Source organism: Gracilinanus agilis, chromosome 2 (genome assembly GCF_016433145.1).
Source record: "Gracilinanus agilis isolate LMUSP501 chromosome 2, AgileGrace, whole genome shotgun sequence".
NCBI lineage: Eukaryota > Metazoa > Chordata > Mammalia > Didelphimorphia > Didelphidae > Gracilinanus > Gracilinanus agilis.
In genome coordinates, this window is record NC_058131.1 from 677,987,411 (window position 1) to 678,001,069 (window position 13,659).

A 13,659-nucleotide genomic window follows, 5' to 3' on the forward strand; every position below is an offset into this window, starting at 1 on the left:
TTAATGATAGAAGCAACAAGGGAAAAGAAGTAGTCAGTTCTTGGAGAGACAGAGTACCGGTGGTATGTCAGAGGGCATAACTCCTGGAGATGAGTGGTGCTTTGTGAGCATCTGGTCCTTATTGAGGAACAGGATGAGGCAACTGGTCAACACTGTCTTCTCATGATTAATTGAACCAGATTCTTTCTTCTAGTACAAATTTTGGGGTCTGGTTTACATCCTTAACCAACATCCCTCTGCTTGGAGCAGAGAGCCAGGTTGAGGTGGTGGCTTATTTTGGTTTTGGCACCAAACTGTAATCATTAATGTTCCTTTCCAAGCACATAGATTGACCCTGTGAGAACTCCTTCCCAGAATGGTGTAGCAGAAAGAGGACTTGATTTGGAGGCAGAGACTGAATCTCAAGCCTGGCTACTTGCTATGTGAGTCTGGCTAAGTGACTTATGCCCTCTCCCTACTCCCAGCTACCTCTTTGGTGTCTTGCCATGTGCTTAGTTTCCTTGCCTATAAAATGAGGGGGTTGGACCAAATGGATGATCCTTTTTTTATATAAGAGATAAATGGCTACTTTAGATATTGATAATAATTTAATTGTAATGTTTTAAGGTTCATAAAATATATTCCTTACAAAAACACTGTAAGTAGGGAATACAAGTAATAGCCTCTTGATTTTACAATTGGGGAAACTGAGATTTAGAGAGTTTAAGCAACTTAGCCAGTCACATAGCTAGTGAGCAAGACTTCTGATCCCAGAATGAGGGATTATGTTTCATGAAGAATCTGGATCCTCTATAGGAAGTGTTCCTGGCTCCTTGATACCCAAACAATGTCAAGTATTGAGAATCTACTCTGGGTCCAAGCTGGTATTGTCCTAGATGGCTGCCAGTTAATTGGCTCGGTGATGCTGATGGAGAGGGAAGCACTGTCTTTTAAAGGGAGTACAGAGGTAGAAAGAACCCTGATTTAGAGACTAGAGGACCTAAGTTCTCTACCTATATGGTCTTAGGCAAGTCACTTATTTTGTCTTGGACTCAGCTTCCTTATCTGTAATGAAGGGGTCTTTACAGCGAAAAGTCACTCTAAAATCTGTGAGTAACAGTGGTTAATCCTCAGGAACTTGCTGTGGCAGTCAAGCTTCTTGGATATTTGCCCAGGGTTCTGTGCTAGCCAGATTACATGGAGATCAACAGAATAGAAAATCTTGTTTTATTCAATTTAAATCATCAGCAATCTTCACTCAGCATTGTGGCCAAAATAATAAAAAAAAAATAAAAAAAAACACAACAACCCACACGACAAAGTTTTTTTGGGGGGAAATTAAGTATAAAAATAAGACCTAAAGTCCAGTATTCATCCAGTTTGTTCCAAGATGCCAGGTTCTCCTTTCTTTCTGTCCAGGGTCCACAGGGCCTGTGGGGGTTTGGGCTGGGCTTACGGGGCCCAGAAAAAGCAAGACCATGTTTGGAGAAGGGCGGCTCAGGTGGGATGATATCACTAAATCCTGAGCAGGTCAAGATCTAAGAGAAGAAAGGCAAACACATCAATCAGCAGTCATGGGATAGATTTCTACCACTTCCCCTCATTTTGCTTGGCTTCCTCCATTCTCCAGCTGCAACACAGCCCTCCCTCAAGGGTGAGGAACTGCCCTGCTCCCCTCCTCATCCCACTTCCCAGCTCTAGGACCAGGAATGTCTGAATGCTATCACAGGCCATTATATATAATTCTACTCTGGAATTTAGGCTTTTAAAAAAGTTTTCAAAAGCTTCTCACCATGAATAATGCTTAGCCTGGCCTTCAAGGCCCTCTCCAAGAAGTCTTCAGTTTCCTCTGCACACATACTTCCCTCTTTCCCATCCTGACCATGCTTTCTTCCTTCCCAAATGGTTGTTCCCAGAATTTGCTTGCCTAGAAATCTCCTTCCTCTTCCCTTCCCAGGCTGTAGATCAAATTCCACTTCCATATCAAGTTCCCCTCTGTCAGTCCTACTCTTCAGATTGGTGTGGCCTCGAATAGGTAATAATATGTAACATTTATTATATTATATTATAGAACTTTAAAATTTTGGAGAGCATTTTACAAATATCTCATTTTGTTTTTATAATTAAATAGTGCTATTATTATTCTCATTTTTACAAAGGAGGAAACTGAGGCAGACATACATTAGGTGCCCTATACAGGGTCACAGAGCTAATAAATATGTGAGGAAAGATTCAGACTCAGCTCTTTCTGATTCCAGATCCTGTACTGCACAATCCAACTGCCTAATATTTGGGGTTTACAGATTGAGCAAAGATTTAGCTAAATGGGCAAGCTCCTGTTTTCATGAAGGTCCTCCTGTAATGTCACACTCTGTCATGGAGCTAACCATGACCTCTTGAATACTATGCCAGCATAGGACAAATTCTCATAATTCCTATGATTAGATCATAGACTTAAAGAGACCAAAGGAACTCAATAAGTCCATTAGTTTTATTCATAAGAAAAACAGAGAGATTAAGTGATTTGCCCAGGGTCATCCAGCTTGACTCCAAGTACAGTGCCCCATCCATGATCCCACGATTTGGAGGCTACGTGTATGAGTCTAGTGATGGATGGTGAATCAATCATCCAAGGGTCAATGGTAAGCATAGAAAGATTAATCATAACACTGTTAGCCTCCAAGAGTAATGGGTTTTGGGGGGAGGAGAAGGGCAGTGCTTAACAAGTTCTGAAGGCCATTTGGTTGGGGAGGGCTACTTCTTCTGTACTGAAGCATAGAGACAGTTGTGATATTCATTGATTTAGATTGTATAGAAAAAGATCCTTCAAAATATCAAATCATCAAAGAAAAATGCCTAGAACAATAAATTCTTTTCTCATAATAGATCTGCCTTTTTGGCATCATGGACAGAATCCTAGAATAAGAAATCCTAGTTCTAGATCAACTACTAATTCAATATGTACCTTTGGGTAAATTGCTTAGTCTCTTCGTTGGACCCAGAGGTTGATCATATAGGCCATGATCCTAGGTCATATCCCTCACTTTTCATCCTTCCAAGTTAAAGGGTGAGCACTTCTTGGCGATATTCTGGATTGTGAGGGCCTAGGTTATGGGGCCACCCCCTTACTTGCTAAATGGATATCGTAACATTTACTCTGCCTATTTTTTTTTTAGGTCAGAGAACACCTTGGGACCAGCTCAGCACACAACTCCAGACCAGCTCAGACAACTTCTTCAGACCAGACTATCTCAGGACAAGATCAGAGAGGCTCTTGGAACAAGTTTTCCATCCATTAGAGGTTTCATTGAAAGATTCCCACAAAACCAACTCAATAACATTCATCTCCACCCTGGATCATTTTTCATTCCCTAACCATAACTGGGACTGTCTGGAAATTTCTTTTTTATGCTTTCTTCCTTTAAAGACTATTAAAAAGTGTCTCTTTTCTTTTTCAAAAATGTTGTCAAAACCAACAGGCGTCTCATGGCCTTTCTGGGAAAACTTCATTCCTCGATTCCTGTTTGTCCTGGCTCCTCTGAAGTGTGGTTGGAGTCACGGAGAAATATTAATAGACTTATTTCATTGAAATATGCAGCCCTTTCCAAACACTTATGTAAAATGTTTGGAAGAGAGCAAGATGTGAATCTCCGCAGAACGATGAAGTCTACAACGAGGAGACCTGCTCCAGAAGTCTCATGGAGAACAGAATGGGCTACTCTGTCCCCTTAATTCTCCCACTCTTTTGCTGAATGGCCTCTCTAAACTGCAGTTGCATCTTTGGTCAAAAGGACATACTAGCTTTTTTCTCTTTGAGCAAAAGTAGGCAGATCACTGCAAGGCTCCATAGCCCATCTCTCAGTTGCTGGGGAACCCCTATCAGAGACTATGCTTGGTTGACTCCGTGGTCTGCTCTGGCAAAGTAATACTATAATAAGAAATCTGGCAGAGCTTCTTGTCCCCTTTCCCCCCAATCTGGATAAGCTATGTTTAAATGAGGAAGGGCCTGACCCCCAACTTCAGCAGCCACACACTGACCCTGCTATAAACTGGTCTTTAGTTCCAACCACAGTCTAATGGCTAATTTTGGTCAGAGACCCCCTGACATGCCACAGAATGCTCCCTAAGCCTAGTCAAAGAATGATTCTTTGTCCACAGACCAGCTCTTTAGGATTGGCCATAGATAGATCCCTGATCCTAGCCACAGGCAACCCCTACCCTCCCTCACAGACTAGCTGTCTAATCATGGCCACAGACCAACTCTCAAATCTTTTATCTTAACCACACAATGACCTGTAACTGTTAACCTAATTGTTTAGTTGTCTCAAAATGTTTACAGGTAGTCATAAGGGGAACCAGGCTTAATAGAGCCCACTTCACTGCAAGAGAAAGAATTCAGAGCCCCCATCCTATCAGTGCTGAGCTGAGAATAATATCTTCAGACATATAAGACCTTGATGTTACATAAAATAGCCAGAACATGCCACATGTGTACTCAAGGCAAGTGCCTTCCACAATTACCTCTCAGTAGGTATGCAACTTATTCCAACTTCCCTTACTAGTTGGAAACTCCTTAGGAAAAGTCAAGATTGGGTCCCAAGTGAATTTTAACAGAGCCAGAGTTCATATCTCTATACACTATCAAATAGAACATCTTTAGGCTTAATCATCTTCATGACCCATTTCTTCAGGACTGGTCAAATTAGTCTGGCAGCAATATGGTTTAATTGTTTTCAAATCACTCCAATCAAAGGAGATCTCTTTTCTCCTCCTTTGCCCCCATACTCTTCCCTCCTCCTCCTCCTCCTCCTCCTCCTCCTTCTCCTCTCTCTCCATTTGGTTTGCTCATTTACTATCCTAAAGCTCCTCTATCCTTCCCTTGCCTAAAGCACAGCTGAAGGCAGGCTGAGGGAGAGGAAGGAAGGGATCCCTGATGGGGCTTCTTACTGGGCAATTTTGCAGTTGGTGGTGGCGACATAGCGTCCGGTGTAATGGATGTTGCATCTCACAACATTGTTTGTGAAATCAGACTCCAGCACGATGTACTTTGGGTTCACCTGCACCTATAAGGCAAAGGGAGATAGAAGGAGATGGAAATTTGGTCAGCAGCAATGACTTCATCTGGTTACTCAGCTAGATAATGGTAGGAGAAAGAGTAGGAAAGAGAGGTCCCCAAATTACTCTGTTCCCTCTCATTTTAGGAAAATCTAAGACCTTCCCCAAGAAAAAAATGGATTAACCAATAACCCACTTAGGACCCTACAACATCTAGGATTCTGAGAGAAGTAATTTCTAACAAATAAAACATATAAAAATGTAAAATAAACATAATTCATTTGTAGATAATGAGTTCCAAGCATTGCCATTATTCATCTGCAACAGAGACACTGCTAGTCAAATCTTAATTTTTTGGACTCTTGTTTGTTTCTGTCTGTGAATGTGGGTGGAGAAGAATAAAAGGCCACTCCAAATTATAAGACTTATTGGTGGAATGTTTAAAGATAAATGTGACTCTAGAACTTCAAGGTGCTAGATTATAAGTTTTTAAGGGCAAAAATCAGACCTTACACATTCTTGGATCTCTACAGTGTACAGTGCATAGTAAATTGTTAAAAAAAATCTCCCTTAATTTTAATACTTTCCTTTCGTTGATTATTTTCAGCATATCATCCTATACATATATATATATACATGTATATATATATATAAATTGTACAAAGTTCTTTGCCCTTTGGCCTTCCTTTATAATCCTAGTGCCTAACTCACTGCCTGGTACATAATAAATGCTTGTTGAATAATGAACAAAATGTGCTGGATGAATTAATAAAGAAGAAAGGGACTCCACTAATTCATAAACAACATGTCACCAAGCAGAGATTCCCTTGAGTCTGCTTAAAGGAATAGCTAAGGTCGTCAGTACATTAGTGGTTTGCATGTAAACAGGGCAGTGTGGGATGATGGGAAGAGTACTGAATTTGGAGTCAATGAATAATCTGGGTTGAAATCTTGCCTCAACATTTATTGGCTCAGTGACCACAGACAAGTTACTTCACCCTTTGGAAGTTTCTGATTCCTCCACATTAAATTGGCATTTTTGTTGTGAGGCTGAAATAAGAAATAAATGTAGGTAAGGAGCTTTGTCAGGCTTAAGATACCATAGACACCTCTGCTATTATCATTAAGAAGAATGATTTGTTATGTTAATAAAGCATATTTCCATAGCTCAAATTTACAAAGCACATTACCTACCTTACTTCATCTAATCTTTTTTTTTAAAATCCTTACCTTGTGTCTTAGAATCAGTGCCGGTTCCAAGGGAGAAGAGTGGTGAGGGCTAGGCAATGGAGGTTAAGTGATTTGCCCGGGGTCACACAGTAGGAAGTGTCTGAGGCTAGATCTGAACCCAGAACCTCCCATCTTTGGGCCTGGCTCTCAATCCACTGAACCACCTTGCTCCCCTTCATCTGATCTTTACACTAATCCTTTAAGATTAGTATTATGCCTATTTGACAGATGTGAGAAATAAGTTCACAGGAGTGAAGTAACATCCAAAGACACAAATTAAGTGATAGGTCAATCCTAAAAACTGATTCCAAGGCCAGTACACTTCCTATCATATATGCTACCTCTCCTCTTATCATGTCATACTCATCTGCTTAAACATATCCTTTGTAATTTAATTTGCATGGGTTCATTAGCTAAGTCAACCTTATAGGTAAGAATAGCAAGAAAGATTCCAAATTCTCAGAGTAGGATTTCAATGGATTTGAAAAGAGCGGGATGACTCCCTTCCCTTATACAGAACACTCAGTCTGGGATCTGAGCTTTGGAGCATAAGATCCTCTTCTTTACAAGGATGTTCAGAATAATAGAAAACATTTTTTCTGCTCCCATTGAGAAAGCAGGGCTTTAGTTAGTTAAGAAGAATGCTTTGACCCAGGGTCTGGAGACTCTGGGATGTGCTGCTTACAACAGGCTGTGTTGTATCTCCTCTCTAAGGAGGGCAGAGATGCCTCAGGGATGGTTCAAAAGGCCACCTTGCCTGAGGAAGGAGAATAGATCAAGTAACCTCTTTTATCCTTTCTGGTTCTCAGATCCTTGACTTTTTTTTTTGAAGTTGGTAACCCTGCCTGGTCTGGGATGTCCTTGCCAAAGGCTTTATTATGATCTTTTGGAGAACCTGTGTGGATTACGCTAAAGAATCCCTTTAGAAAGTACAAAATTCTCTCTTCCCAACCCTCTCTTCCCATATCAACAGAATGCTTCAGTAAATCCTAAGCATTTGCAGATGTGATGTGGTAAAACCTGGATAAATGACTGCATGTTTTACTGTATGCCCAGATGTGTGTAGATGCAGAGGCAAGACCCATGTAACTAAGGAAAACGTTCCTTGGTTTCATCCTCTAGGGTTGGTACCTCCTTTGGTTACCATGGAAACCTACCTTGAGGATGTAGTTGCCAGGCTGCACATCAGTGATGTCAATCCACTGGCAGTCAATGTCAGCATTGTATGTATCATAGCACCCTGGACTCAGGCCCTGAGAAGATCGGAGAGGAGGCAGAACAGAATTCAGAACTCAACCCTCCATAAGGTTATTTTCCTCCCACACTGGGTCTCTTCCCCACACCCTTTTCTTATTAGTTCCCAGAACTGCCTGCTGTTCAGGCCTTGTGGTTGGTGAAAGATTGAGTCATCTTGTTTTATTTCAGGTCTTTCTTCTTGATATTTTGTGCCTTCTCTAAGAAATATAGAATTGTAGCACCATGGAATATAGCAGAGCTGGAAGGATTTTAGAGTTAATCGAGCCCAACTCTCTTCATTTTAAAGAGAAAGAAACCAGGGCCTAGAGCGATTGAGTAATTTGCCCAGGTTAGTGGCAGAACTGGAACCAGAGCTAAGTATTCATGACTCCTTTTTCAATGGTCTTTCAGATTTCAAGTCACCTCTCAAAGCAGAGCTGGGAAAGAGGGCATGGTGAGAGGGGATGACAACAAAGGGGTAGACAGCAGTGAAGATATGAGAGGGCCCTGCAGGAATCTGAAAAGTTAGTAAAGAACATTATAGGCCTCATACTCAATTTCCCTGGACAAAAGGAGAGTAACAATGAAAAGAACCAGATTTTCTGAACTCTCAGTGTAAATTAATGCAGAGAAATGTTTAGGATTTATCTCTGTCCATGTCAGTCTTACAACTAGTCTCATGAACTTCATTAAATTCCTAAAACATATGGAAGATTCCCTGACTAGCCGTAGTCTGTCCTCCTCATCACTCCTTATAGGCCTAGAGTCATTCATCCATCAGACAACTCCATATTGTAAGTACACAGTGAGTGCTCAATAAAGACATTGATGCACTGAGTAGGTATTTTTTGATTTCTGGTCATTATTATGCTGTGTAGAGACTTGCCCATGGTCACACAGCCAGCTAGTACACGTCAAAGGTAGCGTTTATATCCGGGCCCATAATATATCCACTAAATTCAATGTCTCACCCAGAAAGGACCTATAAGTCTTCCTTTAGCCTCTCCTATTGGGCAGTGCCTTCTTCCTGCTTCTATTACCTTCCCACTCTGCCCTCACTGACCTGCGTATGAGAAGTACAGGCATAGCGCTTCAGATTGCCAAAATCACATGTGGTGTCTTCAAGGCAGAAGCTGGCTTTGTGACCCTCAGCCACCTTTCTGCCTGTGGTTGCATCCAACAGGTCATAATGACTGAACTCATCCATGCTATGGTAATGCCTGCAAGGAACAGAGACACTCAATTGTGGCTTGCTTGGTAATGGTTCCTCAGGTGGTCAGATTGCTGACCAAGGTGTTGAACAAAAGCTCAAGTCTTACTGGAGAATCCCCAGCATCTGAGATCCTTGGGTCTTTCTCACTTCAAGCCATTTCTGGCTGCCCCACATTTCCCTGTGATTCACCATTGGATGGGCTGGTGGGGACAAAAGCTAATCTTCTGCCTTCCCTTTTCTGTTAGTCTGAGTATCAAGTCTTTCCCAATAGGACTTTCATACACCTTCACTCAAACCCAGTGATATCTTCTCCCCATCCTCTCCCTGCTACCCACCCTGTCCCAGCTTCCTACTTTTGATAGGGAATACAGTATCAAAATGTACATCTATTTTGTTCCATCCTTTTGATAGAGTTAAAAACCAAATTTTCACAGAGGTCTATCTTCAAAAGATCCATGAGTTCACTGAGGTGGAAATATCTTACACATGTCATAACCTCTCCTCACCTTAAAAGTTGAACTTCATGAGTCATTTTGGCTAAAAAACTCATCACCTTGTGGTGATGCCTTCTGATGGTGAGCCTTCTCTACACTTAGCTAGAATGGTGCTCAGATAATAGTTTTCTAGTCTTGGCCAATACTTAATGCCATTCCATCTTGGTAGCACCTGTCAACACTTGCACTCCATACCTCCCAGTCATGATAAAACATTGGGAGTCAACTTTACCTAAGATATGAATCTCTAATGGTAGGATTTCAGGTCACATAAAGAAACACTTTTGGACAGTGGGAAAGACCCTCCTTATGCCCATTATGTCACATGACAAAGGCCATCATCCTATTCTATAGTTGTAGTACCCATACCCCTGGTCCTTTATAAATTACAGATACTAATTTTCTTAGTCCAGATGATGAACAGGTGCACAGGATGGTAAAAGCAGGAAGAGATACTTCCAACAGGAAGGCTACCAAGATGTTTAGAGGTAACTGCCTTTATGCAATCTGCCTATCTTTCCCTAAGGAGCTCCTGCTGCTTCCAAGCACCATTACTTACTGGTGACAACTGTGCCATTCCCAGGTGTGGCGGGGCCGGTTGGGCAGAAAGTCTGCTGTGCCTTGGTTCTTTACTCGTTGGGGAAACCTCAGCAAGACACGCACATCATAGTCAGTAGCCTCGGGGCTATAGGCAGTGCTGGAGGGAAAAGGACATAGGAGAATATCAAGGGAATTATCACTGTCACCACTGTAACCTTTGCCAAGCCAAGGACTTGGACAATGAGTCACCAGGATTGATGGAAAATATTAGGGGACTGGCTCTTCAGCTGAAGCATTCATTGAATGTCTGTGCACATGGCACTAAGCTATGGGCTGGGGAGAGAGATGATAGGAATCATAATCCTTACCTTCACACAGAGCTGATAATCTAATGAAGGATAAGACATATACACAAATGAACATCACATAAGGTCTACTGTGATGGGGAAAAGAAGAGTTACATGCAAATTACAATGAGAAACTTAAAGAAAGACCATGGGATCACACATCTAGAACTAAAGGGGCCATAAGGAGCCAGCGAGTTCAATATTCTCATTTTATAGATAAAGTAAGGTCCAGGGAGGCTGACTTGCCCAAGGTCACATGGCTGATGATCATCAGAGGCTGAAATTAAATCAAAGTCCTCTGATAATGGAGTGCTTTTCCTACTATACCATACAGTATCCCAAAGGAGGTGTTGGGAGGGATAAAGGAATATTTCATGGAGGAGGTGGCTTCAGAGTTGGTCCTTGAAGAAATGCAGAAATTTTAATGGTAGGGAATCCATTTGAGGCATGGAGGTTGGCATGAATAAAGGTTCATGGATGGTAATGAGCATCACAAAGAATAAAGGATGGCAAACGGTCCATTTGGATGAGAGTGAGGACAAATCTTAGTGTCCTACCACCACTATGACTATCATTGCCAAAAAATTGAAATGGCAAGAAAATTGGATTCAGAAACAGAGGATTGGGGTCCAAATCCTGGCAGTGGACCTGTGTGACCTTTGACAAGTCACTTGATTTCTTTGGGCCTCAATTCCCTGAATTGCAAAATGAAAGCTTTTATTCAGATCATCTCTATATTACTTTCTAATTCTATACCATATGAAGCAACATGATGTGGTAATATAATGATTTAGAGTTAGAAAACCAAAGTTCAGATTCTGGCTCTTCTACTTAACACCTATATTAATGCAGATAAGTCACGTGGCCTTTTTTTAAAAAAAAAACCCTTAACTTCCATCTTGGAGTCAATACTGTGTATTGGCTCCAAGGCAGAAGAGTGGTAAGGGTAGGCAGTGAGGGTCAAATTACTTGCCCAGGGTCGCACAGCTGGGAAGTGTCTGAGGCCAGATTTGAACCTAGAACCTCCGATCTCTAGACCTGGCTCTCAATCCACTGAGCTACCCAGCTATCCCTGCACCTGACCTTTCTAAGATCACTTTCCTTATTGGTGAAATGTAGAGGTTGAACAAGATGAACCCTAAGGTCACTTCTAGCCCCAATAATTCATGTATCTATATAACATAGCTGATCAGGGTCAGATTGTAAAGTCCATTGGAAAGGGTTTGATTTTTCTTAGAAAGCTACCAAGTCACTGAAAATTTTATAGTCTTCAGAGCCCCTTGCTTAATGTGAGCAACAGAACAGATGTGCAAGAATGCCACCCATTTGAACAGCAATGGGAGAGAAAAACTAAGAATATCAGAGACTCTTGGATTGATACTCAGGATCGGCAGCTAAGGATACCAAGTCAGTTGCTATTTTCTGTGCCTAATATAGAGTCTGGCACAACAAATATTTATTAATGCTCGTATAACTGAACTCAATGCACATCTATAATTACATATAAAAATTAACTTCTCTGTTCCTATGTGTTCATAATAGCTTGTTTTGCACTCCTTCCATATCCACCTTTGTTCACTGGCCATTCATCTCAGGATTTGTGTATATATTATTTCTTTTTTTAATAATATTTTTCCCAATTATGTATAAAAGCAAATTTTAACATTCATTTTTCATATAGTCATAGTGTAAGGGTTAAATTAAGGAGTTCAACAAAGTGAGGAGAGCAGTTTGACAGAAACTTTGTTTAATTTAAGAAAGAAGTACAGATAGAAAGAAAAGAGGAGAGATTATTCAATTTATACCCTACAAATATACCTGAAATTCCTAATAACTACCTAAAATTTCCTAAAACTATCTCTAACTATCTTCTGAGGACAGGTTCTTCTGCCTGGCACACCAGGCCTAATCTACTCTCTTCTATCTAAACATGATTCACTAACTACTTAACTCCCTAAAATAACAGACAGCCACCACTCATTTACTCCTTCAGTTTTCTATAGCAGCACAACTGTCAGTAGCCAACAGCCCCTTGCATCAGAGACAGACCTCCTGCTCTCCAGAGAACCCAGAGGCAAAAGACCTTCTTCCCTCAGTGGCTGCTTCCTTTTTCCCTCACTGACCAACTCTTCCCCCTTAACATCCTGTCAGAGGGCTAACAGGCTTCTTCCTCTCCTCAGTCCTGGTCTCCCTGGGAACAGAGTCTTCAGCTCTGGTTCACTGACTCCTGTCAGTTCTGATCTACTTATAAATCCTGCTCTTTAGCCTCTTAAGGAGACAGAGGGAGAGATTAAGAAAAGCCCTTTAATAATAGTATGGTCCTGATTTCTTCAATTTGTATTTCTTTCATGTTCTTCACATTTTTGATACATGTAATATAATATTACTCTAAATGGATATAACATATCTTCTTCATCAACCACTGAAATTTAGCTTGTTTGAAACAAGTTAACAAACACATATTAAGCACGTACTATGTGTCGGACACTATGTTAAGTATTGAGGATCCAAAGAAATGGAAAAACAAAGTTTCTGCCTTCAAAAAGCTGCTAGTCCAATAGGGGAGACAACATGTAACTAAGTATATTCAAACAAGATAAAGACAGGATAAACTGGAGATAATCAATGGTGGGGTGTCAATAAGATGGTTTAAGGCTAAGAAAAACTTGTAGAACTGAAACTTCAGCTGAGGCTTTTGTAAATTACAGAAATTAAGATTAAATATGTGTGTACATATGAACAGATATATCTTTACAATAACAGAGTATAGTCATAATAATAGGATTCTGGTCAAAGGGTGTAATTGTTTTAGTAATTTCCTCTAAAAAAGATTCTGCCAACTGCAATTTCACTAACAATGTATGAATTTACCTTTTTATTCCACAACCATGCCAATGTCACGTTTTGTTGCTTGTTTCAACTCCCTTCATGATGAAGTAATAATTTATAGTTGTTTCAATTTGCATTTTATGATAATTAGGGGTGCTGAACTTTTAAAAAGGTGATCCCTTAAAATATATTTAACATCCTTTACAAATAATCAGCTCAAACCTTTTGTCAATTTATCAAATGGTGATTAGGTATTGCCACTGAATACTTGTATCAGTTTCATATAAGATTTGTCTTCTATTTTTTGAAAGTATTTTGCTCAATCTGCTATTTTTCTTTTGATCTTATTGGGTTTTTTTCATACAGACTTTTCCAATTCTATGCAATTGAATTTGTCCACTCATTTCCAAAAACTTTCTTCTATTTGTTTAACGCTAAAAATGTTTCTGTTCTCCCTCTATAACTAAAATAATCATTCCCTTTTCTTTCAACTGTTTAAAATTTGTTTTCTAATCTTTCATTGTATAACCCAGCTGGAATTTGCAATGGAATACTGTGTGACTTGAGAATCTCAATTTCTTTTCTACCAGCCAATTTTCCCAATAGTTATTAAATAACCAATCCTTTCTCTAGCTTTATTGGGTATCAGTTCAGCAAACACCAATCATTTGAGTACATCAGATTCTAGTTCTAGGGTTTATTTTCTATTCTACCAATATATATTTTCCCTTGAAAC

At 40.3% G+C, this 13,659-nt stretch overlaps 1 protein-coding gene across 2 annotated transcripts in view; it reads right to left on the bottom strand.

The window, feature by feature from the left end:
* Positions 1 to 1,188: 1,188 nt before the first annotated feature.
* LOXL1 (lysyl oxidase like 1) overlaps positions 1,189 to 13,659 on the bottom strand; it is a 50,682-nt gene continuing 38,211 nt past the window's right edge. The window contains exons 2-6 of one of the 2 annotated variants that reach the window (XM_044662843.1): positions 9,767 to 9,904; positions 8,564 to 8,720; positions 7,422 to 7,517; positions 4,927 to 5,042; positions 1,189 to 1,517 (exon numbers count right to left, since the gene is read on the bottom strand). In XM_044662843.1, the coding sequence (XP_044518778.1) occupies positions 1,511 to 1,517; positions 4,927 to 5,042; positions 7,422 to 7,517; positions 8,564 to 8,720; positions 9,767 to 9,904 (514 nt within the window). In that variant the 3' untranslated portion in view covers positions 1,189 to 1,510. Of the gene's footprint in view, positions 1,518 to 4,922; positions 5,043 to 7,421; positions 7,518 to 8,563; positions 8,721 to 9,766; positions 9,905 to 13,659 lie in introns of those variants that run through there. The other variant, XM_044662842.1, reaches the window with a different exon arrangement.